Source organism: Salvelinus sp. IW2-2015, linkage group LG26, assembly GCF_002910315.2.
Source record: "Salvelinus sp. IW2-2015 linkage group LG26, ASM291031v2, whole genome shotgun sequence".
Lineage (NCBI taxonomy): Eukaryota > Metazoa > Chordata > Actinopteri > Salmoniformes > Salmonidae > Salvelinus > Salvelinus sp. IW2-2015.
Window position 1 is genome coordinate 44636975 of NC_036866.1, and position 25142 is coordinate 44662116.

The 25142-nt window shown below is 41.3% G+C and overlaps 2 protein-coding genes across 10 annotated transcripts; one reads left to right on the forward strand and one right to left on the reverse strand.

The window, feature by feature from the left end:
• Window positions 1-860: 860 nt before the first annotated feature.
• On the reverse strand, window positions 861-13735 carry LOC111952838 (BLOC-1-related complex subunit 5). 8 transcript variants are annotated; one of them, XM_070435313.1, is made up of 6 exons: window positions 13589-13733; window positions 12942-13143; window positions 4466-4566; window positions 2589-2732; window positions 2194-2351; window positions 861-1973 (listed from the first exon to the last, which is right to left on the reverse strand). In XM_070435313.1, the coding sequence occupies exons 3-6, from the start codon at window positions 4521-4523 to the stop codon at window positions 1740-1742; spliced, it is 594 nt and encodes a 197-aa protein (XP_070291414.1). In that variant the 5' UTR covers window positions 4524-4566; window positions 12942-13143; window positions 13589-13733; the 3' UTR covers window positions 861-1739. The 8 variants fall into 8 exon arrangements, with proteins under 8 accessions (XP_070291414.1, XP_023827547.1, XP_023827545.1 ...); XM_023971779.2 differs by having other exon boundaries at window positions 12942-13733; XM_023971777.3 differs by lacking the exons at window positions 12942-13143; window positions 13589-13733 and adding an exon at window positions 5723-5857.
• Window positions 13736-13849: 114 nt separating this feature from the next.
• LOC111952886 (aurora kinase B-like) lies at window positions 13850-21289 on the forward strand. 2 transcript variants are annotated; one of them, XM_023971878.2, is made up of 9 exons: window positions 13850-13978; window positions 14159-14197; window positions 14459-14543; window positions 14676-14724; window positions 14848-15039; window positions 15431-15569; window positions 15871-16019; window positions 16468-16642; window positions 20581-21289. In XM_023971878.2, exons 1-9 carry the CDS (start codon window positions 13970-13972, stop codon window positions 20752-20754), a joined length of 1011 nt encoding a protein of 336 aa, XP_023827646.1. In that variant the 5' UTR covers window positions 13850-13969; the 3' UTR covers window positions 20755-21289. The 2 variants fall into 2 exon arrangements, with proteins under 2 accessions (XP_023827646.1, XP_023827647.1); XM_023971879.2 differs by having other exon boundaries at window positions 13851-13978; window positions 14851-15039.
• The last annotated feature ends 3853 nt before the right edge of the window (window positions 21290-25142 follow it).

Consider the following 25142-nt stretch of genomic DNA (forward strand, 5'->3'; position numbering starts at 1 on the left):
ATGGCCTTTGTTAAGGTCAACAGCATCATGAACTTTACCAAGTACCAGGACGTTTTTGTCAAAAACCTAGATGCCTCTGCCAGGAGGCTGAAACTTGACCGCAAATGGATCGTCCAGCAAGACAATCACCCCAAGCACACAAGAAAATCCACACCAAAAAAAAAGAAGAGTTAATTGGAAACAAAACTCTCAGTCTCCGGACTTTAACCCTATTGAAAATCTGTCGTTGAATTGAAGAGAGCAGTCCATTAGCGCAGATGTAGCATATCAAGGATCTGGAACGATTCTTTATGGAGGAAAGGTTTAAGATCCCTCCCAATGTGTTCTCCAATCTCATAAAACATTTGAGGAAAAGGCTCAATGCCGTTATCCTCGCAAGGTGAGTACTGACAAAATCTCTTTCTCTGAGCAATTGTAAAGTATAAAATGATTCCCCCCCCCCCCCCTTTTTTTTGCATACAATATAGCACAGTATTTGTATTATATATTTTAGTCTTTTTTGCTCATCTTTATCAAGGGTGCCAATAAATTTGGACCTGACTATGTGATAACACCAAATGTCAATATCCTATAACCAAACATCACATCCAATTGAGAGGRTAAGTATCTGATTCTTTAGTAAACAGAACAGTATAAGCACCTTTATACATTTGGAAATGTATAAAGGTCCCGTGTGGCCCGTGGTCCCGTGTGGCTCAGTTGGTAGAGCATGGCGCTTGCAACGCCAGGGTTGTGGGTTCATTCCCCACGGGGGGACCAGGATGAATATGTATGAACTTTCCAATTTGTAAGTCGCTCTGGATAAGAGCGTCAGCTAAATGACTTAAAATGTAAATGTAAAATGAAAGAAATTCAAATGATTCAAATTCCTAATTTGTTTATTTCTTTCCCAAATAAAACGCCTTTGTTAGGTAAATCATTTGAAACTCACAGAGAAACCAAAATATTCAAGCACCCAACACACATAACTTTCACAAAATTCACGCAGATTACTATCGATGSTTTGAAGTGATATCCATAAATGATCTTCCACAAAGCTGTAGCTATGTGTAGGCCTAATTTGCACAATATGCCACATTTGAGACTACTAGGTTTCTCACATGCTGCACAGTGCAACACAGAATCTATAGGTCAGTTGCCAGAGCTGAATAATAAGCTAAAGCTTATTGGCTAATAAGCTAATAAGTTAGCTTCTTTTATGGGAGTCTTCTGAGCTCATCTTTGACCAATATTACTTCTAGAGATGAAGTCATTTTTGGAAGTCATTTTGTCGCCACACTTCGTGTGGTGTCCTCAAAGTACCAGTAATCCAAGAAGTTTCCCTTCAGTGCATCATCAAGTCAACTTCTGTTTTGCAGTCTTCCAGATCCTTGACTGAAGATGGTTAACACTCACTGACATGTAAACCCCAGTGTGGGGTGCAGCTGTCCCTGTACCCCACTGCTTCTGCTGGATTTGGTGGGACGTGTGTATGGCTTATGGTGAGGGGCTGAGCTAAATGTCCAGGCCTGGTGGGATGGTGAATTGTGGACGTGAAGAGTTCAGGATGGCTTGGGGAGCTGGTGGGGCAGCGTTCTCTTTCTTTTKCTCGCTCCCTCCCTCCCTCTTTCTCTAAATGATTCAATAAAGAGCTTTCAGAAGTCTCTCTGGAGTGGTGGTTGGCAGGGGCATGGGAGGTAAGACTAGAGGTCCATGACAGTGTGTATCAGCGTACCCAGGCAATGCTGCTGCTGCTACTACTACTTGGCTGCAGCGTCCCCCTCCGGCCTCATGCCGAAGGGCTCCAGGCGTTCGCTCTCCGGCAGCAGGTTGTTGAGCCTCTCCATCAGAGGGATGGTCTGGTCGATGCCCATCTGGATACGCCGCAAGATCATGGACATCTCGTTCACCTTCTGGATCTGCTCAGCGTACTTGGCGTAGCGCTTCTGGCGGTCCTGCATGATGCTGAACAAAGTCTCCACCGATAGGTCCATCTGGGAGGAAGAGTGAGGAAGAATATGCCTTTCTGGCTGTGGCACACAAGTGACAGACGTTCTTGGTGATATGGCATGTATTTCAATAGCCTAAAAGTGCCTTCCTCTCCTCCTTTCCTACATCTGTGAGTTCAGTGCAGATGAAGGAAAAGAGACAAGGAGAGGAGGCCACCTTCGTCTATCTATAGGGATGCAGACAGTTAATTACGGCATTAGTTACCTCTTTGATCCTCTTGACCAGGGCGTTCTGGTCGAAGGCCACGGCCTCAGAACACTGGCGTAGGTGGTCCTGRTAGCGGATGCAGAGCTGCAGCACCTGGGCATAGTCCAGCCGCTCCAGACACACAYTGCTGGGGGATGTCTGGCCACTCAGCACACCTAGAGACATGGACAGACTGACCCTCAAAACACTGGACATTAGCAGTSTTTCTGTAGACTTCATGGTCATAAAGGAATGTCTAGACCTATTCATACTTTTGCACATTCTCACAATGTGATTTTYCTGGACTATTATGTAGCGTATTCAAACTTGTGTCTGCTTTCTCCTCCGAATCTCTGCAATACTGTAGAGGCAGAGAAGAAGTCTAGATCCCGGTTAGAGGCCGTTGAGCTTACCTTTCAACAATGGCTGAAAAGTTGGGATTTCCTGAAGCTTGATGACATCAGGGTCATTGTGGATGTTGCGCAATGACTGTGTCCCCTGGGCCACCACCACAATGTCATCCATTTTAGCCTTCTGCTTTGCTGGTGAGGGCACCACTGCAACAACAAAGCAATAAATTAAAAAATGCCCAACTATAAGTAATACAAATCAAATAAAAAAGTATTTGTCACATGCTCCGAATACAACAAGTACCGTGAAATGCTTACTTACGAGCCCTTTCCCAACAATGCAGAGTTAAAAAGTAAGAATACTTTGCAAATAAAAAAACGGAAATAGTAACACAATAAAATAACAATRACGGAGTTAGAAAGTTGGCTGTCAGAAGTTTTACAATGTAACTTAACTTTTAATCTACATACTGTATTTCAAAACACGGCATATCAGGGYGCGGTGAGATACACAATGGGTTGGACCATACTTATCTCAGTCATAAAAAWAWAWATATATATATACTTAAAAAATKKAATCAAATGATCCTCCATCATTAAGACAGTGGATGAATSAAATACATTATTATTTAAACATTGAAAAAATGTTGGCTACAGAGAGAAACAACATAGTGCAATTTGTGTTACAAGCACTGGAGATATCCAAAAAATGAGAAAAGGAAATGGATGTTATTGTGAGACGGACGCGATGGGTATGAATACGGTGTGAGCATGTGGGTCTAAGCAAGTGTGATGTCATTAATGATTGTTGAAATTTMTGTACGTCTGAGTTGGTGTTTTTTGTATTTTTTCTTTATGTTAAAGGTTGCGCATTAAGTCCCAGTCGACGTCATGTCTATTTAGTGGATCTGTTTGTGGAATGTTAAATTGTCTATGTACACTGAGTGTACAAAACATTAGGAGCCCTTGCTCTTTCCTTGACAGACTGACCAGKTGAAAGCTACGATTCCTTATTGATTTCACCTGTTAAATCCACTTCAAATCAGTGTAGAYGAAGGGGAGGAGACAGGTTAAAGAATCATTTTTAAGCCATGAGACAATTGAGACATGGATTGCGTGTGCCATTCAGAGGGTGAACGGGCAAGACAAAATATTTATGTGCCTTTGAATGGGGTATGGTAGCAGGTGCTAGTTTCACGCTCAATAGTTTCCCGTGTGTATCAAGAATGGTCCACCACCCAAAGGACATCCAGCCAACTTGACACAACCGTAGGAAGCATTGGAGTCAACATGTGCCAGCATCCCTGTGGAACGCTTTCGACACCTTGTAGAGTCCATGSCCAGATGAATTGAGGCTGTTCTGGGGGCAAAAGGTGGTGCAACTCAATATTAGGAAGGTGTTCCTAATGTTTTATACACAGTGTATATTTGTGTATCTGAGGTGACATGCCAAATCTTTTCAGCCTCCTGAAGGGGAAGAGGCATTGTCGTGCCCTCTTCATGACTGTGTTGGTGTGTTTGGACCATGATAGGCCCTTAATGATGTGGACACAAAGAAACTTAAACTTGAAGCTCTCGACCCTCTCCACTACTGCCCCGTCGATGTGAATTAAGGTGTGCTCGGTCCTTCGTTTCCTGTAGTCCATGATCAGCTCCCTTGTCTCCTTTGTAATTGTTTTATGTTGAAAGATTGCTAACTAGAGCTYCTAAACAATGACCTATCACTATGGGCCCTGGTCAAACGTAATGGTCTATATAGCAAAATAGGGTCATTTGGGACACATCATAGGTCACCCTGCTAATATGAAACACTGTCGTTTTGTCGTTTACATCCTGCAACCACCATTTTTTTCAGTATCCTGTAAAAGAGGGCAAGGAATAATGTAGGGTAGGCACTTTGCGCGTCACCTACTAGCCTGACGATGCGTGTTCTMCCTTACCCGAGGTGCTGTAGTCAGAGTGCTTGTGCTCAGAATCACCACTTTGCTCGSCCCCCATCGTGTCGGTTATCCTATGGCTTCAATTCACCACCTCAGGAGACCTAAATCCAAACAGTTCGTTATCAAGCTAACGTTAGCTGTACCACGCAAACAGACGGTTGAATGATAAACAAGCTCCGCTAGCTAACTTAGCTAGCACATCTCTTAGCTTAGTTTGTTTTTTCTTGCTCTAATAGACCGCGTCTGATTTCTATGAAATCTTTACCATCATGATGCTATCATGGTTTAGCAAAACGATATTTAATTTAAGTAAATTATGCTAACAAACTTAAAGACAGCTAGCATTTCCGAGCTAGCTACTTCTGTAAACAAACGTTCTCTTCTTCACTAGTAGTCTGCAAGGAGCACAAACGATGTTTCTTCTGTGGGTTTTATGGCGGACTACAACCCAAAAAGGTGTATTTCCGCCACCATCTGGACGGGTTGAAACCAAAACAAGGTAAAAAGAAAATCCATAGGTGAYAGGAAAACTAAAATAATCCGACAAAATAAAACTCCCACTTTTTCCAAGTGTCCATATCTCCCTTCTCAAGAGGGTGATAAGGCTTGTGACAATATTCCATGTAACTCCGTCGCGAAAAATCTTTCAGCCCCAGGAACCGCTTCCACAATGATTTCTATCTTCCTGGACCTTCTCTCCACCTTGGCAGTGCCCTTTAATCACCATAGCTATAAAGGCCACCAAGTCCACCTTCCTAACCTTTAAAATGTCACGATCCTGCTGGTGAAAGGCAACCCCTGCAGCCTGCAGTGAAGGCCTATCCACCACCATGGACTAGTCAAGTGCACCATTCAAACCMCCAACCCTTTAACAGCTGCTGCATATGATATGCTCTGGATAGCCCTGACTTTGGCCACCTCATTCTTTTTCACCCATGTTGGGGAATCAAAACACGTAGCTTCATGGTTCCCACCACAATTGCAAAATGTCACATTTTCCTCACTTTTAAAACACATTACATGATATTTTCCACAACTTGGACATCTCCTTTCTACAAACACTTGAAACATGACCAACAACTTTACAATGATCACACTGCATTGGTCTTGGGATAAATKAACAGATAACGTTACTCTTCACTTTTTCACCATTCACCACACGATTCATCCGACGTGCATCAATCGCTCCAGAAATATTTTTAATCTCTTCAAAATAGACTTCCCACGAGACACCAGATATAACCCCTTGAGGGGTGCCCTGTTCCAAGGAGACACACACGACTCATCAAATCGGGGGAGACGCAACGCACGATCCTTCTGGTCCAAAACAATCTAAACATGCCCGCCTGTCGTGATCCTCACAGTCTTCACTTTACCCAGCACGCTCTCCTTCTTCTTTGGTGGGATTTATCGGCGGTTGGCATCCAACGTTTTGGTGCATTACCGCCACCTACTGTACTGGCGTGCGGGCCAGAGACAGGGAGAAACGAAATCCTACCTGCTCTTTAAAAATATAAAATATTTGAGACTATATCTAATGTTCTACTCAGCAAAATAGCAAAATAGGGTCATTTGGGACACATCATAGGTCACCCTGCTAATATGGTTTCATTTAAAACCAATGTCCTGTGTCCCCTTCTCCCTCATACTATATCTCAGCCTCTCTCTTTCCCTCTGATACTGCTTACACTGTAGCAATACAGTACATGCTCCATGGTCTGTTTCCTGGCAATAATCGCACTTTCCTGTTGGATGCTTTCCTATCACATTTAAGGTCTTATTCAACTGGCCGTGTCCCACCCTTAATCTTGTAAAAATACACCTCCTCTCTTCTGTCCCTTCCTACCGTCCTCCCCTCCCCGACTTTCCTCTGGATTTTAAATAAATGCCTGCCCTTAAGATCTCTATTCCACTGCCATCTCTGTCCATATCAGGCTTTTTGCCTCTGCCTTGCTCATTGAAACTACAACGTCGCCACTACTAAGTGCTTGTTTAGCCAGTACATCAACTGCCTCGTTCCCCTCCACCAGCACTCTCTCCACCAGTTTGGATATCTCAAATGGKTTCTTCAAGATTGGTAATCTGCTCAACTGCTCCTCATTAACAAGCCGTACTCCTTTTAGATACGGAGGGACATTCTCTTCACTGTACACTACTTTGCTCCATGTTCCATTATTTTGGACAATACTCAAATTCTCCTTGATTCTACCGCCATTAGATTCAGAATCCACTTCCTCGTCCGCTTCCGCCATCTTTTTCCTTTCACCGGTAAACACAACTCAGTTTCCCACAAATGAAAGAATACCATGTTAAGACTGGTATGTTGAGAATATTGGGCTGTAGAGAGAACTTTTCTACCTGTCTAAACAAAACTGGGGTTGAAAATACTCAGTAGGTTCTCTGCTAACCAAATATGTGTATTTTTGGAGGGGGAGTGTGTCGTACATACCCAGCAACGCTTTGTTCTCCACCATCTCCATAGTCCCCAATGCAATACACTGTAATAGACTGTACMWAGGACACATATTGGCTTGTAGACAGAAAACGTTACCACCTTTCTCAGCTAAAGTAGGATGGGAAATACTCAGGATGGTCTCTCGAGTGGCGCAGCGGTCTAAGGCACTGCATCTCAGTGCTAGAGGCATCACTACACACCCCGGTTTGATTCCAGGCTGTATCACAACCGGCCGTGATTGGGAGTCCCATAGGGCGGTGGACAATTGGCCCAGCGTCGTCCGGGTTAGGGTTTGGCCAGGGTAGGCCGTCATTGTAAATAAGAATTTGTTCTTAACTTCCTTGCCTAGTTAACAAAGGTGAAATTCTTAAAACAAATATATGTGTAGTTTTGGAGGGGGACTGTGGCGCACATATCCAGCCACAAAGCTTTAAACGACTGGGTACTATGCATGGTCCTGAAATAAATACACAGTCATAAAAAAAAGAAACACAAAAGCTAACCTTTTTTTATCAAAACAAAATCAAATTTGAAATGTCATGAAAATTCACCAGGCTATTTGGACACGGTATAATCACACTTTCTGAACAGCAACAGAGAAAATTATTCACAAGTTGTAGGCCGATATATGCTTCTTATCTATCAAGGTTTGCAGTACACAGTAAAGGCATAGGCCTTGTAACCTAGTTTGAAAGAATAATAACAGAGACGAGATTATTTACAAGCTATATTGTCATGATTTATCCAATCAAGGTCAGCAAAACACTTTTGTAGAGTTAGAAATGGCTTACAATAGGCAACAAAGCTACAAGGCTAACAGTACACAGCGTAATCAAGCTTTCAGAACAATAATGGAGAACATTATTTACAAGTTATAGGCCTCTGTGTGTTGCTTTTCTAACAAGGTTAGCAGTATACTGTGAAGTCATACTAACCAAGTTTTCAAAACCAATAACAGAGACGAGATTGAAAGATAATAAACACGTCTCTGTGTTATGTATTATCTATCAAGGTCAGCAAAGGCATTTTCTGTAGCGTTTCAAATGTATTACATAGTATTTTTCTCTCTGATCACTCATATAAAACCTACTCTCGCATGCCATTGTGACAAAGCGTATTCACATTGCCCTCTAATAAGATTGCTTTAGAGAATAAGCACACACACACACCTCAACTACTACCATCTGACTGTTTTCTAAAAATGAGGGCACCAATGAGAAAATTCATAGTTTAGTGTCACATCCACCACAAATCCATGAATTGCCCGATTCTGTCATGCCGRGTATTTCTTAAGTGGAAGTAGTGTATCCTTTAATTCTCTTTCATACTGACTTAAGGAATCCATAATTGTTAGATTTCATCTATAACTGTCCAATGTGACTTTAAGTTCACAGGAACTTTCACACGCTCAAAACCCCATCAATTGTGCACCGTTCCAGGCACATCTGGCATAACCTCTTTGTTTTGTCACAGCAGACTCTGTAATTCCTGACTCGCAAAAGACGCAGGAGACATTAACACAAATTGTTCATTAAGATGCGACTTCAAAAGTGCATTATACCCGTCAATTATTCGGTCATTGAACCACTTGTTGCCATTGCTTAATATGTTATCATCTTAAGTAAGTGAAGATGCAAGAGTTTTGGTTGTCTTTAGAATTTGAAGTTTTGACCCAGATGAGTGCATTTGTGCATTTGTCAGAGCACAGATGGCTTTTGTCTTTCTGAAGAAAATGTAGTACCTTTTCACAGTATTTAWTTTCGTATGATACCATATAGAACACAGCTTGATTCAATAATTACTGGAACTTCTCTAAGGTAAAGCCCACACTTGATTTTSATACTTGAGTGCAGTCGATAGAACAGAGCTCGCTATGTAGTGTGTACAATTTCACAAATACAGTGGGGAGAACAAGTATTTGATACACTGCCGATTTTGCAGGTTTTCCTACTTACAAAGCATGTAGAGGTCTGTAATTTTGTATCATAGGTACACTTCAACTGTGAGAGACGGAATCTAAAACAAAAATCCAGAAAATCACATTGTATGATTTTGAAGTAATTCATTTGCATTTTATTGCACGACATAAGTATTTGATCACCTACCAACCAGTAAGAATTCCGGCTCTCACAGACCTGTTAGTTTTTCTTTAAGAAGCCCTCCTGTTCTCCACTCATTACCTGTATTAACTGCACCTGTTTGAACTCGTTACCTGTATAAAAGACACCTGTCCACACACTCAATCAAACAGACTAAAATCTCTCCACAATGGCCAAGACCAGAGAGCTGTGTAAGGACATCAGGGTTAAAATTGTAGACCTGCACAAGGCTGGGATGGGCTACAGGACAATAGGCAAGCAGCTTGGTGAGAAGGCAACAACTGTTGGCGCAATTATTAGAAAATGGAAGAAGTTCAAGATGACGGTCAATTACCCTCGGTCTGGGGCTCCATGCAAGATCTCACCTCGTGGGGCATTAATGATCATGAGGAAGGTGAGACGTCAGCAGCTTCGAGGTGTGGTCTGCGGGATCCACCTCCTGGTTGCATCACTGATCATCGAGAAGGTGAGACGATCACCGCTCCAGAACTACAACGCAGGACCTGGTCAATGACCTGAAGAGAGCGTGGGACCCAAGTCTCAAAGAAAACCATTAGTAACACACTACGCTGTCATGGATTAAAATCCTGCAGCACACGCAAGGTCCCCCTGCTCAAGCCAGCGCATGTCCAGGCCCGTCTGAAGTTTGCCAATGACCATCTGGATGATCCAGAGGAGGAATGGGAGAAGGTCATGTGGTCTGATGAGACAAAAATAGAGCTTTTTGGTCTAAACTCCACTCGCCGTGTTTGGAGGAAGAAGAAGGATGAGTACAACCTCAAGAACACCATCCCAACCGTGAAGCATGGAGGTGGAAACATCATTCTTTGGGGATGTTTTTCTGCAAAGGGGACAGGACGACTGCACCGTATTGAGGGGAGGATGGATGGGGCCATGTATCGCGAGATCTTAGCCAACAACCTCCTTCCAACAGTAAGAGCATTGAATGATGGGTCGTGGCTGGGTCTTCCAGCATGACAACGACCCGAAATACACAGCCAGGGCAACTAAGGAGTGGCTCCGTAAGAAGCATCTCAAGGTCCTAGAGTGGCCTAGCCAGTCTCCAGACCTGAACCCAATAGAAAATCTTTGGAGGCAGCTGAAAGTCCGTATTGCCCAGCGACAGCCCCGGAACCTGAAGGATCTGGAGAAGGTCTGTATGGAGGAGTGGGGCCAAAATCCCTGCTGCAGTGTGTGCAAACCTTGTCAAGAACTACAGGAAACGTATGATCTCTATAATTGCAAACAAAGGTTTTTGTACCAAATATTAGGTTCTGCTTTTCTGATGTATCAAATACTTATGTCATGCAATAAAATGCAAATTAATTACTTAAAAATCATACAATGTGATTTTCTGGATTTTTGTTTTAGATTCCGTCTCTCACAGTTGAAGTGTACCTATGATAAAAAATTACAGACCTCTACATGCTTTGTAAGTAGGAAACACTGCCGATTTTGCAGGTTATCAAATACTTCTTCTCCCCACTGTATATATACATGCATTATAAGGTTTAATATTGTTCCACAGTTCTTTTCTATTCTCTGCTTCTTTATAAGAAATGGTCTGAGAGATGTGTGAGTTATTGCAGTCAAAACAGATTGTCTGTGAGAAAGCGCCTCAAGGCTGAAATAGATTCATAGACTCTAGAAGTCGACCGATCAATCGGAATGGCCGATTTAATTAGGGCCGATTTCAAGTGTTCATAACAATCGGTTATCGGCATTTTTGGACACCAATCATGGCCGATTGCATTGCACTCCACGAGGAGACTGCGTGGCAGGCTGACTACCTGTTATGCGCGTGCAGCAAGGAGCCAAGGTAAGGTGCTAGCAAGCATTAAACGTATCTTATAAAAAACAATCAATCTTAACATAATCATTAGTTAACTACACATGGTTGATGATATTACTAGTTTATCTAGCTTGTCCTGCGTTGCATATAATCGATGCGGTGCCTGTTCATTTATCATTGAATCACAGCCTACTTCGCCAAATGGGTGATTTAACAAGCGCATTCGCGAAAAAAGCACTGACGTTGCACCAAGGTGTAGCTAACCATAAACATCAACGCCTTTCTTAAAATCAATACACAAAAGTATATATTTTTTAACCTGCATATTTAGTTAATATTGCCTGCTAACCTGAGTTTCTTTTAACTAGGGAAATTGTGTCACTTCTCTTGCGTTCTGTGCAACAGAGTCAGGGTATATGCAGCAGTTTGGGCCGCTTGGCTCGTTGCAAACTGTGTGAAGACTATTTCCTCCTAACAAAGACAGSCAAMTTCGCCAAACGGGGGATGATTTAACAAAAGTGCATTTGCGAAAAAAGCACAATCGTTGCACAAATGTACCTAACCATAAACATCAATGCCTTTCTTAAAATCAATACACAGAAGTATATTTTTTATCCTGCATATTTAGTTAAAATAAATTAATGTTAGCAGGCAATATTAAACTAGGAAAATTAAGTCACTTCTCTTGCGTTCATTGCACGCAGAGTCAGGGTATATTCAACAGTTTGGGCCGCCTGGCTCGTTGCGAACTAATTTGCCAGAATTTTACATAATTATGACATAACATTGAAGGTTGTGTAATGTAACAGCAATATTTAGAATTATGGACGCCACCCGTTAGATAAAATACGGAACGGTTCCGTATTTCAATGAAAGAATAAACGTTTTGTTTTCGAAATGATAGTTTCCAGATTTGACCGTATTAATGACCAAAGGCTCGTATTTCTGTGTGTTATTATATTATAATTAAGTCTATGATTTGATAGAGCAGTCTGACTGAGCGGTGGTAGGCAGCAGCAGGCTCGTAAGCATTCATTCAAACAGCACTTTTCTGCGTTTGCCAGCAGCTCTTCGCAATGCTTCAGGCATTGCGCTGTTTATGACTTCAAGCCTATCAACTCCCGAGATTAGGCTGGCAATACTAAAGTACCTATTAGAACTTCCAATAGTCAAAGGTATATGAAGTACAAATGGTATAGAGAAAAATAGTCCTATAAACTACAACCTAAAACTTCTTACCTGGGAATATTGAAGACTCATGTTAAAAGGAACCACCAGCTTTCATATGTTCTCATGTTCTGAGCAAGGAACTTAAACGTTAGCTTTTTTACATGGCACATATTGCACTTTTACTTTCTTCTCCAACACTCTGATTTTGCATTATTTAAAACAAATTGAACATGTTTCATTATTTATTTGAGACTAAATTGATTTTATTGATGTACATTTACATTTACATTTAAGTCATTTAGCAGACGCTCTTATCCAGAGCGACTTACAAATTGGTGCATTCACCTTATGTATTATATTAAGTTAAAATAGAAGTGTTCATTGTTCATTCAATATTGTTGTAATTGTCATTTTAACAAATATATATAAAAATCGGCTGATTAATTGGTATCGGCTTTTTTTGGTCCTCCAATAATCGGTATCGGCGTTGAAAAATCATAATCGGTCGACTTCTAATAGACACAGAACCCTGCAGGGGAGTGAAAGAGATACGAGACTAGTCAGGCATACAACTATAAAGCAACTTGGGGAGTGGAAAATTACTGCTGAGCCCTTAGAAAACACTGGAACCATTGTCTCTCCTGCAAGTTTGTATAACTGTATATGCATGGGATTGGTCTCATGAGTAGAAGGTGTTGACATAGGCAGTTACATCACTAGGGGTTGACTGCAAGCATATTAAAGCAACTTGAACCCTTTCCTATTTTGCAGAACTTACTCGGAAACATGCATGCTATGTTCTCGTTGTCAACTTCTGTCTGCAATTGCATTAATAAAAGGTTTTTGATTGATTTACTTAAAGATATTGTCTGATAAGCAAATGATTGACAAGGAACAAGGAACCTACCCCAACATTTGCATGTTGGCTAATAGGATTGATGGTAGAGGGGGATTACTCACTCGCCGTCGGATCCTTACAAGGCACCCGAACTACATCCCCAATATCTCCATCTCTTCTTCATGTGAATGACGGGGATTTGGGCCTTGTCGGGTGTCTGAAGTAAATCCTTTGCGTCCGACTCGTTAAATAAAAAATCTTCGTCCAGTACGAGGTGAGTAATCACTGTGCTGATATCCAGAAGCTCTTTTCGGTCATAAGAGACTGTGGCAGAAACATTTCATACAAAGTAAGTTACAAATAACGTGAAAAAACCCACACAATGGCACAATTGGTTAGGAGCCCGTAAAACGGCACCCATCTCTTCCGGCGCCATCATCAGGACTCATCATGGATATAACCCATTTTAGCATGTACATTGCCATTGAGGGCTTCCACCATTTTAAAGTCGTCAACTGGGTGGGGATTCCTATAAGTTGGGAGCAATCAGCCAATGAAGAAGAAGAAAATAGCTGGAGAGGAATTTGTGGAATGGTATCAAATAATGGCTGGAACGGAGCTAATGGAATGGAACGCATGTGTTCAATGCCATTCCATTCAATCCGTTCCAGCCATTATAATGAGCCATCCTCCCCTCAGCGCCTCCACTGATCTCTATGCCCGTTGTGCACATGCATATCTGCCCTTTTATTGTCTAGAATGGTCCCACCTGATCTTGTTTCCTCCCGCTGCCTTCTATTGTGAAGAACATGTATTTCCATTGTTAGAGCCGTCACTCGAACTTCTTGTCAATATAGTCTTTGAGAAAACACAGGCCGATAGAATAAAACGGAAGCGCGTCACTGCTGAGCTTCTTCTTCTTCGGTGGGGTTCAACGACGGTTGGCATCCAATGTTAATGGTGCATTACTGCCACCAATTGGACGGGTTACTGCTGATCTGACCAATCGACAAGGAGTTATACATTTGGTAGCCAATCACACACGACAACACAGTGTCTTTAAAACATTGGCGGTCGAAGCAAACGACAGTGTAACGTTTGCTTTCAGAATTATCGTTATAACGTTTTGTTTTATGTCACATACATCAGTATGATGCAGGTAAGAGTTTAATTGTTAATTTATCAAGGTTCTTCCCACATTGTTTTTGTCTCTAGCTAATCGCTAGCTAAAGCGTTACTAGCTATCCAGCGTTGTTTGAAAATGGTTTTGGCTAGTTAAAATTAGCTCAATGGTGGAGCTAACTTGAAGTACTTGATAAACTATTCCATCTCTTTGCAGAATAAGGAGAATTGTGATCCTAAAGGGCTACATAGACCGGTAGGTTTTGCCACAAATATATTTTCTCTATTTTTGCTTCCATCATTTYCATCTGAAATTTGAGCGCGTTGTGTCTAACGTTAACGTAACTAGCACATAACGTTGGCTAGTTAACGCTAGATGTCCGTTTTAGCTCTCTAGCTAGTTAGCTACCATTTGAATGAATTTATTACATTCAAATGACAATTCAGAACGTTGTACCAGTACTGGGGAGCTGGAGGCAATTGGGTTTAATCCAGGATATTGTTTTCTACACGATAGATGGCAACTCCAATGGATTCTTTGGGTCCTCAGCGAGTTCAGATGCCCTCTGCACCAGACGCTACAGACAAAAAGGCAATTACAGGTAACGTTACATTTCTGTAGGTACTATTTTTGCCTGCGGTGTTAATATAACTTTTCAGATGCCACATCACACTACCTCAATATAATACACTACCACTTCTGTTGCAAAATTCTGTATCCCTATCTCCTTAAGGTCCTGGGAGAGAGCTTGCCACATCTTCATCCAGTGCAGCTCTAGCAAAGTAAATATTCTATCACATAATACATCACCTGACACTAAATATGTTTAATCAAAAATACCAATTTTTAGATGTACAATATTTGTACATTCAAGTTGTGGCTTAGCAGCATCTGTGTCTTTTAAGCAGGAAATTCACCATCAATGACTTTGACATTGGGCGGCCACTCGGAAAAGGCAAGTTTGGGAACGTTTACCTGGCCCGGGATAAGAAGCTGGACTTCATCGTGGCGCTGAAGGTGCTCTTCAAGTCTCAGATGGAGAAAGAGGGTGTGGAGCACCAGCTCAGGAGGGAGATCGAGATTCAGTCCCACCTTAGGTCAATAGTTTTGATTTAGACTTTTTTTTCCATTTTTAAAGGGGTGGTTTCTCAGACACAGATTGAAACATAATACTGGAATGAAATGTATTTTCAATGGATATTTTGTGTCTGGGAAACCAGCCCTTTTGAATGTAGTAGTATGGGTTGATGTTGCCTTACTATTGTGTTTCTGCAGGCAATGTTGTGGCATGTTGATTAACACCAATATTATGTCTGGAACAATACCAGTATTGTGATACTCGTTAGTATTGTGGCAAGGAAATAAAACAAGGGGATTTAACTTCTTTAGGAAAACAGCCCTGATGTTGGAAACTAACATCATTGTGTTAATTTATCAGATTATGGAAAACTCTGAGATTAAATCCTTGCTCTCTCCTCTCTCCTTTAGACACCCCAACATCCTGCACTTCTACAACTACTTTCATGACCGCACCAGGGTCTTCCTAATCCTGGAGTACGCACCGCGGGGGGAGATGTACAAAGAGCTGCAGAAATGTGGTCGCTTTGATGACCAGCGCACTGCTACGGTAAGACAGGAATCAGTGTTGCAGGCTATTTATTTATAATGGTCGACAAGATAATTAATCTATTCTTACTATTCCTTTGTTTTATTTCACTCTATTTGCCCAAGAACACCTCCAATCATAACATTTTGTGACTGAAATGTGTTTTTGGCTTATAGATGCTAAAATAATTAACTTGATATGAATATTCACACTATGGACTAGTTTTGGCAGGTAGATTCATGAGGCTGACATGACTTTCATAGCATTTTAAATGCATCACATTGTCGTAATTATCAAATATTTGTAAAATGTTCTTTGTCAGTACATGGAGGAGTTGTCTGATGCGCTGCTGTACTGCCATGAGAGAAAGGTGATCCATCGGGACATCAAGCCTGAGAACCTGCTGCTGGGATTCCGAGGGGAGCTGAAGATAGCAGACTTTGGCTGGTCTGTCCACGCACCATCCCTAAGGTGAGGGAACCCTGAACAGAACCCTCTCCAGCCTAATATGTTTGCCTTCACAGTATTTACTTTTGGTACAATGTGTGTTTATATTGCGCAGAATTGCTAATCTACAAATCACCTTGCGTTCCAAATACCAACTCATTATGTGCTCAAGCGATTAGTGATGTGATTCTTAGCCTCGTCTTGCTCAAACGGATCCCAGCAAAACAAACTGAATGTGACCGTACTCAATATGGCTGTCCCCGACAAATCTTGGTCGACTGATAGTCGTCAGTTCTTCCGACCAATTGATTTGTCAATTTTAAAATGTGTATTTTTCCATAGAGAAACTGTTTTTAATAAAAATCAACAACTCAGCAACAAACAAAAAAAGTCCTCATCTTGACGGTCTATTTTGTACATATGGGTCAGTCTAAAAACCCTATCACATGTATTTTTTGACTTGCCCCTCTAGGCGCCATACGATGTGTGGAACACTGGACTACCTGCCCCCAGAGATGATTGAGGGAAAGGCCCACGATGAGAATGTGGACCTGTGGTGCATCGGGGTGCTCTGCTATGAGTGCTTAGTTGGAAAACCCCCGTTTGAAACCGCCAGCAACTCTGAAACGTACAAGCGCATCACAAAGGTTTGCATTTTTAGATGGTCATTAACTTGTTGGCAGAGGCCGCGAATCTGCATTTTCTGGACCCCTCTTCCTAACAGCTAAAGATCCCGAAGCTTCTGTGCATGTGCGCGATTCTCTACTTTACACACAAACTCTGCTCTACCCTGTCAAGAACCTGCCTTCACATTTCTCACTGTCAATCGTGAATGCTAATTTAAGTTTTACCGGTGAATCGTCCATGCAGCATCTGCATACCCAACCATTTGATCTTAATCAATTTCGTGGGGATATGCATTTAGATCTTGAGTTATAGTGTTTTTGAAGTAGCCTACAGTGTTTTGAATGATGTACAGCGAGCAACCATAGAGTAGCCTGTTCTCTACAAGTAGAGCAGAGACTGTGCATAAAGAATCGTGCACAGAACTTCAGGGCCCYTAGCTGTCTAAATTGCTGTGACCATATATTTTTCATTAACAAAAAATATAGTTTTTACTACTGTTTTTGAAGCTGGTGGACCAAAACCGAAAGTATCTTTTGGTTTGGTCCACCAGCTTCAAACAGCTGTAAAAATGATACTTCACAAAAGTTGTGGGTCGAGTTAAAAAGTATTACAATATAAATGTACTTTTAATCTGTGCATGTTTCAAGAATTGGCATATACATTGAGATACTTGTCTTGTATATCATCTTGCAAAAACGTATACTTAACTGGAAATCAACCAATCCTCCACCGTTAACATGATGGAAAGGTAAAATCTCCAAATGCAGGTGTGCCAAGAAGACTCAATGCTCTAATCGCTGCCAAAGGTGCTTCAACAAAGTACTGAGTAAAGGGTCAGAATTTTTTTACATTATTTAAAAAAAACATTTTACTACAATTTATAAACCTAGTTTTGCTTTGTCATTATGGGGTATTGTGTGTAGATTAATGAAGGGAAATKATTTAATCACGTTTAGAATAAGGCTGTAATGTAACAAGGTGTAAAAAGTCAAGGGTTCTGAATAATATACAGTACTGTGCAAAAGTTTTAGGCAGGTATGAAAAAATGCTGTAAAGTAAGAATGCTTTCAAAAATAGACATGGATGATATTAATCAATTAACTAAATGCAGTGAGTGAACAAATCTAAATCAAATCCATATTTGGTGTGACCACCCTTTGCCTTAAACAGCATAAATTCTTCTAGGTACACTTGCACAAAGTCAGGGATTTTCTAGGCATATAGTCAGGTGTATGATTTAAACAATTATGCCAAACCGGTGCTAATGATCATGAATTCAATATGTAGGTTGAAACACAATCATTAACTGAAACAAACAGCTGTGTAGGAGGAATAAAACTGGTTGAGGAACAGCCAAACAAGGTGAGGTTGCTGTAGACAGTTTACTGTCAAAAGTCATACACCACGGCAAGACATGGTAGTTATACTGCATCAGCAAGGTCTCTCCCAGGCAGAAATTTCAAGGCAGACAAGGATTTCCAGATGTGCTGTCCAAGCTCTTTTGAAGAAGCACAAAGAAACGGGCAACGTTTAGGGCCGTCGACACAGTGGTCAGCCAAGGAAACTTACTGCAGCCGATGAGAGCCCATGCTTACTTCCCTTCGCAATCGGAAGATGTCCAGCAGTGCCATTAGCTCAGAATTGACAGAAAACAGTGGGACCCTGGTACACCATCTACTGTCCAGAGAAGTCTGGTCAGAAGTGGCCTTCATGGAAGACATGCGGCCAAAAAGCCATACCTCCAATGTGGAAATGAGGCCAAGTGACTCAACTATGCACGAAAACACAGGAACTGGGATACAGAAAAATGGCAACAGGTGCTCTGGCCTGATGAGTCAATTTGAAACCGTTCAGTAAACAAACTGCCTTCTGCTACAGCCAAAGGGCTGGACAGCGGTACACAAATGAATGTCTGCAGGCAATAGTGAAGCATGGTGGAGGTTCCTTGCAAGTTTGGGGCTGCGTTTCTGTTTACATACACCTTAGCAAAATACATTTAAACTCAGTTTTTCACAATTCCTGACATTTAATCGAAGTAAAAAATCCCCTGTCTTAGGTCAGTTAGGATCACCACTTTATTTTAAGAATGTGAAATGTCAGAATAGGTGATTTATTTCAGCTTTTCTTTCTTTATCACATGCACTCGATTAGTATTTGGTAGCATTGCCTTTAAATTGTTTAACTTGGGTCAAATGTTTCGAGTAGCCTTCCACAAGCTTCCCACAATAAGTTGGGTGAATTTTGGCCCATTCCTCTTGACAGAGCTGGTGTAACTGAGTCAGGTTTGTAGGCCTCCTTGCTCGCACATGCTTTTTCAGTTCTGCCCACAAATGTTCTATGGATTGAGGTCAGGGCTTTGTGGTGGCCACTCCAATACCTTGACTTTGTTGTCCTTAAGCCATTTTGCACAACTTTGGAAGTATGCTTGGGGTCATTGTCCATTTGGAAGACCCATTTGCGACCAAGCTTTAACTTCCTGACTTGATGGCTTGAGATGTTGCTAAAATATATCCACATAATTTTCCTGCATCATGATGTCATCTATTTTGTGAAGTGCACCAGTCCCTCCTGCAGCAAAGCACACCCACAACATGATGCTGCCACCCCCGTGCTTCACGGTTGGGATGGTGTTCGTCAGCTTGCAAGCCTCCCCCTTTTTCCTCCAAACATAATGGTCATTATGGCCAAACAGTTCTATTTTTGTTTCATCAGACCAGAGGACATTTCTGCAGAAAGTATGATCTTTGTCCCCATGTGCAGTTGCAAACCGTAGTCTTGCTTTTTTATGGTGTTTTTGAAGCATTGGCTTCTTCCTTGCTGAGCGTCCTTTCAGATTATGTCGATATAGGACTTGTTTTACTGTGGATCTAGATACTTTTGTACCCGTTTCCTCCAGCATCTTCACAAGGTCCTTTGCTGTTGTTCTGGGATTGATTTGCACCTTTCACACCAAAGTACGTTCATCTCTAGGAGACAGAACGCGTCTCCTTCCTGAGCGGTATGACGGCTATGTGGTCCCATGGTGTTTATACTTGCGTACTATTGTTTGTACAGATGAGTGTGGTACCTTCAGTCGTTTGGAAATTGCTCCCAAGGATGAACCAGACTTTTGGAGGTCTACAATTGTTTTTCTGATGTCTTGGCTGATTTCTTTTGGTTTTCCCATAATGTCAAGCAAAGATGCACAGAGTTTAAAGGTAGGCCTTGTAATACATCCACAGGTACACCTCCAATTGACTGAAATTATGTAAATTAGTCTAACAGAAGCTTCTAAAGCCATGACATTTTTKGGGAATTTTMCAAGCTGTTTAAAGGCACAATCAATTTAAGAGTATGTAAACTTTTGACCCACTGGAATTGTGATACAGTGAAATAATCTGTCTGTAAACAATTGTTGGAAAAATTACTTGTCATGCACAAAGTAGATGTCCTAACCGACTTGCTTTGTTAACTATGGTTTGTTAACAAGAAATGTGTGGAGTGGTTGAAGAACGAGGATTAATGACTCCAACCTATGTAAACTTCCGACTTCAACTGTATGTATGAAAGATATTTAATGGTACAATGATTCATACACTAGCAATTTAGCAACCAGGAAATGACAGAGCAATTTCCACTAGGGGAAACAGCCACAGTCAGAACAGCTTTCCCAGTTTGACAACCGATACCTTGAGAGAAATCAATAGGCAAATATCACCACCAGTCACAACACTGGAGGATAAGTTATACTAGGAAACACCATCATTCCACTATTAGTGCCAGAGATATTGACATTTTCTGAAATTACAACACAAAAAATGTGTAGCACCTTTTTGTTTTTTTTACTATCTGCTATATAGAAAATGCTTTTATGCAACCTAGTTGTAATTTATTCAGAGAATGATTGATYAATTCATCCAGTAACCAATGCATAGGTATGAACAGTGATTTAAGGACATCTCCTCCCTCCATGTGTCAGGTGGACCTGCAGTTCCCCAAAGTGGTGTCTGACGGGGCTCGGGACCTGATCTCTAAGCTGCTCCGCCACAGCCCCTCCAAGCGGCTGCCGCTGCGGAATGTAATTGACCACCCATGGGTGAAAAACAACTCACGGCGGGTCCTACCTCCTGCCTTTCCCCTCAAGAAACTCTAACGTCAGTTGTTCCAGCCTGTTACAAACTGCCAAGAAACCCTAAAAGCACCATAGAGACAAATATATGTACTGCTGATTGGGAGAGACTATGGTGATGGATATATATATATTTTTTTTTTGGTTGTCTTTTTTCCTTCACTTTCAAGGGTTTCACTTTTTGTTACCTGGACAATCTTCATCCACAAGGTTTAAAGGGGTCTTAACTTCTAATTTCTCTGATTTTATAAGATCTGAGAGGTTCGGGGGGAGAGTTTAGGAAAACCTGAACTAGATTACTGTCATTTATATTTCAATTTACTCCAAGAACAGGTTAAGGCTGCCCTCTACTGGTAGAAATGAGGAAGGCCATAGAGATTAAGGATGATTCCTTTATAAATCTTAAATGGCTTTCAAGAAGAGTATGTCTGTTTACTAACTAAAGTCTTTTCAGTTTTTGTACATCATGTATATAACGTCCTCTACAAGCAAAGTTTATGTATCTGTGAAATTTCCTTKTGCAACTGTTTTGAAATAAATCATACCAAATGTGAGGGAACCTTGGAACTCTCCTGCCGAATGTTTGCGCCACAAATAAATGCTGTGAAGTCAATGTGTGTTTGAGATGGTGCAAAAGTGTGGCAAGGATTAATTGAAGTTRTGAATTTTAGCAGGTAAAATTGCATATCTTACCACCTTGGAAAGGCTGGTCATGGATCACATCAACAGCATCCTCCCGGATACACTAGACCCACTCCAATTTGCATACCGCCCCAACAAATCCAAAGATGACGCAATCTCAATCGCACTCCACACTACCCTTTCCCACCTGGACAAAAGGAACACCTATGTGAGAACCTCCCTCTGCAACTGGGTCCTGGACTTCCTGACGGGACTGCCCCGAGGTGGTAAGGGTAGGCTTCAACACGTCTGCCACGCTTTAGTCCCTGTTCACCCACGACTGTGTGGCTAAACACATTTTTTAAATTTAACAAATATCAACAAACGAGGGATAGTCAAATGCATACAAACTATTTACATTGCCAGGAATCCTAAACAAACAAATCATATTCATTAATAAGTTTTAATTGCCTTTTTGTTTTTCATTTTAGTTAGTGGTGCCATATTGTTTAAACTAATTTATAAAGTGAAAAAGGCTAAACATGACTCAACACCATCATTACGTTTGCTGACGACACAATTATTTGCATTGCCCCCACGCTGCCGCTGCTCTTATCTATACATAGTCACTTTAATAACTACCTACATGKACATATGTCAATTACCTCGACACCGGTGCCCCCTGTAATATAGCCTCGTTATTGTTATTTTACTGCTGCTCTTCAATCATTTATCTTTAAAAAAAAATATATATAGGTATATTCTTAACTGCATAGTTGGATAAGGGCTTGTAAGTAAGCATTTCACTGTAAGGTCTGCACCTGTTTTTTATAGTGAAAGGGAGCATTACATTGCAGTTTTTCAAAGCACCCATACGTATTGCGGACAAGTTTGATACTGGTGTGCAGATCAGTAGATTGACTGCAGTTTGTAGGAGGGTCAAGGAACCCCAGGATTTTGTGGGTCATGTTAGCAATAAACCTGAAGAGCAGCTCTGTCACTGCTTTCAATAATCCTGTGGCCTCAAATCTCACATCTGTGCCATATGCACGAGAAGACTCGATTTCCCCGAGCATCTGTGATGTGACTTGATTTCATGACTGACAGTGGCGAGGTGGCCAGTCCATCAATAAGTATTTTCAGTTTTTCCACCGTGTACTGTGCAGCCACCATAGKCTTCCTAAAGAAATTATACAGGGAGCTACACGCACTGAAAAAGTCCTCTATCGCCTTCTCAGTTCCTCAGACATAGCGTGCACCACAACCAAATGCAGACCTTCAACCAGGCGCTACAAAAGGCCTGCTTTCTCCCACTTAAAATGAGGCTCGGGTAAATGTCAAGACAAGCCTGCGCTGGCTCCTTCCTCCAACACCAACGTCGTCAGGTAACGGAGTTGCAGGTGCTTGTTGTGATGTTACCCTCATGGTTAGCCAACTATAATTATTCAGGGCTCCAGTACCAAAACTTAAAGAAGCTAGCTGTCTGCAAAAGTGAACAACCTTTTCTCCCCTCGGTGTGGGAAAAAAACAGTTTGACCCCGTCCTGGGATCCAATGAGCTTCCTAAATAAGGTAATGAGGACAGTACCTAATGAAATTGCATGGCTAGGTGCCCAATCAGAATGCCGTTTGGGATTTGAACCACTACATTTTACATTATTACATCACCCTTTCTCCCCACTCTTCAGATCATGAGCACACACCGGCATATAGCCTCTGTCCCGGTCTGCGCTACTGGCAAACCCATTAGCCACCGGGCATGGTAATTAATATACCAATTGTTATGTTTATGGGAAAGAAAACTGAGGGTGGGCACAAATTCTAGCTGGTGATCCATACCCGGCTTTGCCACCCCGTAGAGCCGGTGTTGTGCCGAAAAGCTCCCCCATGCCAGAATCCCCCCCTTCGCGTGAACGCGCACGCACTCAATTCTTCATCGCTGCGACTTTGCTAGTTGAACATTTAGTCCACTTTTTATGGAAAGTTTTCCAGGTGATACCGTTGCGTGGAACTCAAGCCTAACCTAGTCCTGACAGGCAGCGCAGACATAATCCTCCAATGGTGGGATGGTTTTCATACAGGACTGGTAGGAACCATCGTGGGCAGCGGTCACAACCGATCTGAAATTTATGATGAAAAATGTTAAGATATTTAAAACATTAAATACATKTTCTTGAATTACAATTATTTCATTATCAGACAAAGCAGATGATACTACCTCTAGAAATATTACTGCTTATACAAATTCATACTCCTAAAAATGTGCTTTTAGTAGTGAACAAGCAATTACCCAGTTAGTGTCTTCCTCATTATTGTCCACCTCCCCACAGAAGTGGCACAGTTGGCTCAGGTCATCTAGCAAAACATAATGTCAAGTAGTCTATACATCTTTACATGTATTTTTCAGAGCGAACAGGGAACAGTATAGGTTTATTGTAACACAATTATTTAAATACATGTGTTTTAGTGGCCATCTAGTCAGAAGTTGGATCAAAGATAACCTTGAAAGATCCATAACATTTTTTTTTTTATCTACAATTATATTAAATTAGAAATTGAACATACCAGTGTTTTGAAGGAGAGTGACTGCTATTTATTTTCTTATGATGTTAACATCTTTGTCTGTATTTGAAAAGACAATCGACTCCTCCTTCAGAACACATTCAGCAAACTGGGAAAAAATGTTGATGGGCATTTCAGTCTTCCCCAACAAAATTATGTTACACTTAAGATTCTAATTCGCAAGTATACAACGACACAGCTATAATATAATTTGACAGTTCTGTTTTGCCATTTAGTCAGTATACTTTCAGTAGGTTAATTGTGCATTACTTCTACTCTTCTACTCTACTCTACTGTTGGAATGGGTGAGGAAGGTACCACACGCCCATCTGAAGATATTACACCCCTTCTCTCTCAGGAATGATCTGAACATATATGTTAATAAAAGTACAGCATTTTGAAACACTTTATTGATTACAATATCGAGATTAATAACAGTATAGCGTTTCAAAGACTTTATTGATTCCATTGTAAAAAAAATAATATTAAAAGCAGTTTTTACCTTGTCACCCCCTGGCATCCTTTTATCTTTCTGGCACTTTTCTCCGTTCGGTCCAGGAATAGAGCCCTCTTTTGGGATGGCAGCATAACCTTAGACAGATACACACATTACACATTACACACACATACACATATTACATTCACACATAAATATACACATATGGCACACACACATTTTACACACGTGTATGTGTTCACATGTATATTCCGTATTATGTATGTATTTCTTAGTTCTTAGTATTGCCTTAGCGGCTCGTACCGTCACAGTCCAGTGGTTGTGTTCATTGATGATGCCAATCATTGGATCAATCTGAATTTTAAAAGAGCAGTTGCTTGAGTTCAAAATCTGTCAAATATAACATATAATATACACTGCTCAAAAAAATAAAGGGAACACTAAAATAACACATCCTAGATCTGAATGAATGAACTATTCTTATTAAATACTTTTTTCTTTACATAGTTGAATGTGCTGACAACAAAATCACACAAAAATTATCAATGGAAATCAAATTTATCAACCCATTGAGGTCTGGATTTGGAGTCACACTCAAAATTAAAGTGGAAAACCACACTACAGGCTGATCCAACTTTGATGTAATGTCCTTAAAACAAGTCAAAATGAGGCTCAGTAGTGTGTGTGGCCTCCACGTGCCTGTATGATCTCCCTACAACGCCTGGGCATGCTCCTGATGAGGTGGCGGATGGTCTCCTGAGGGATCTCCTCCC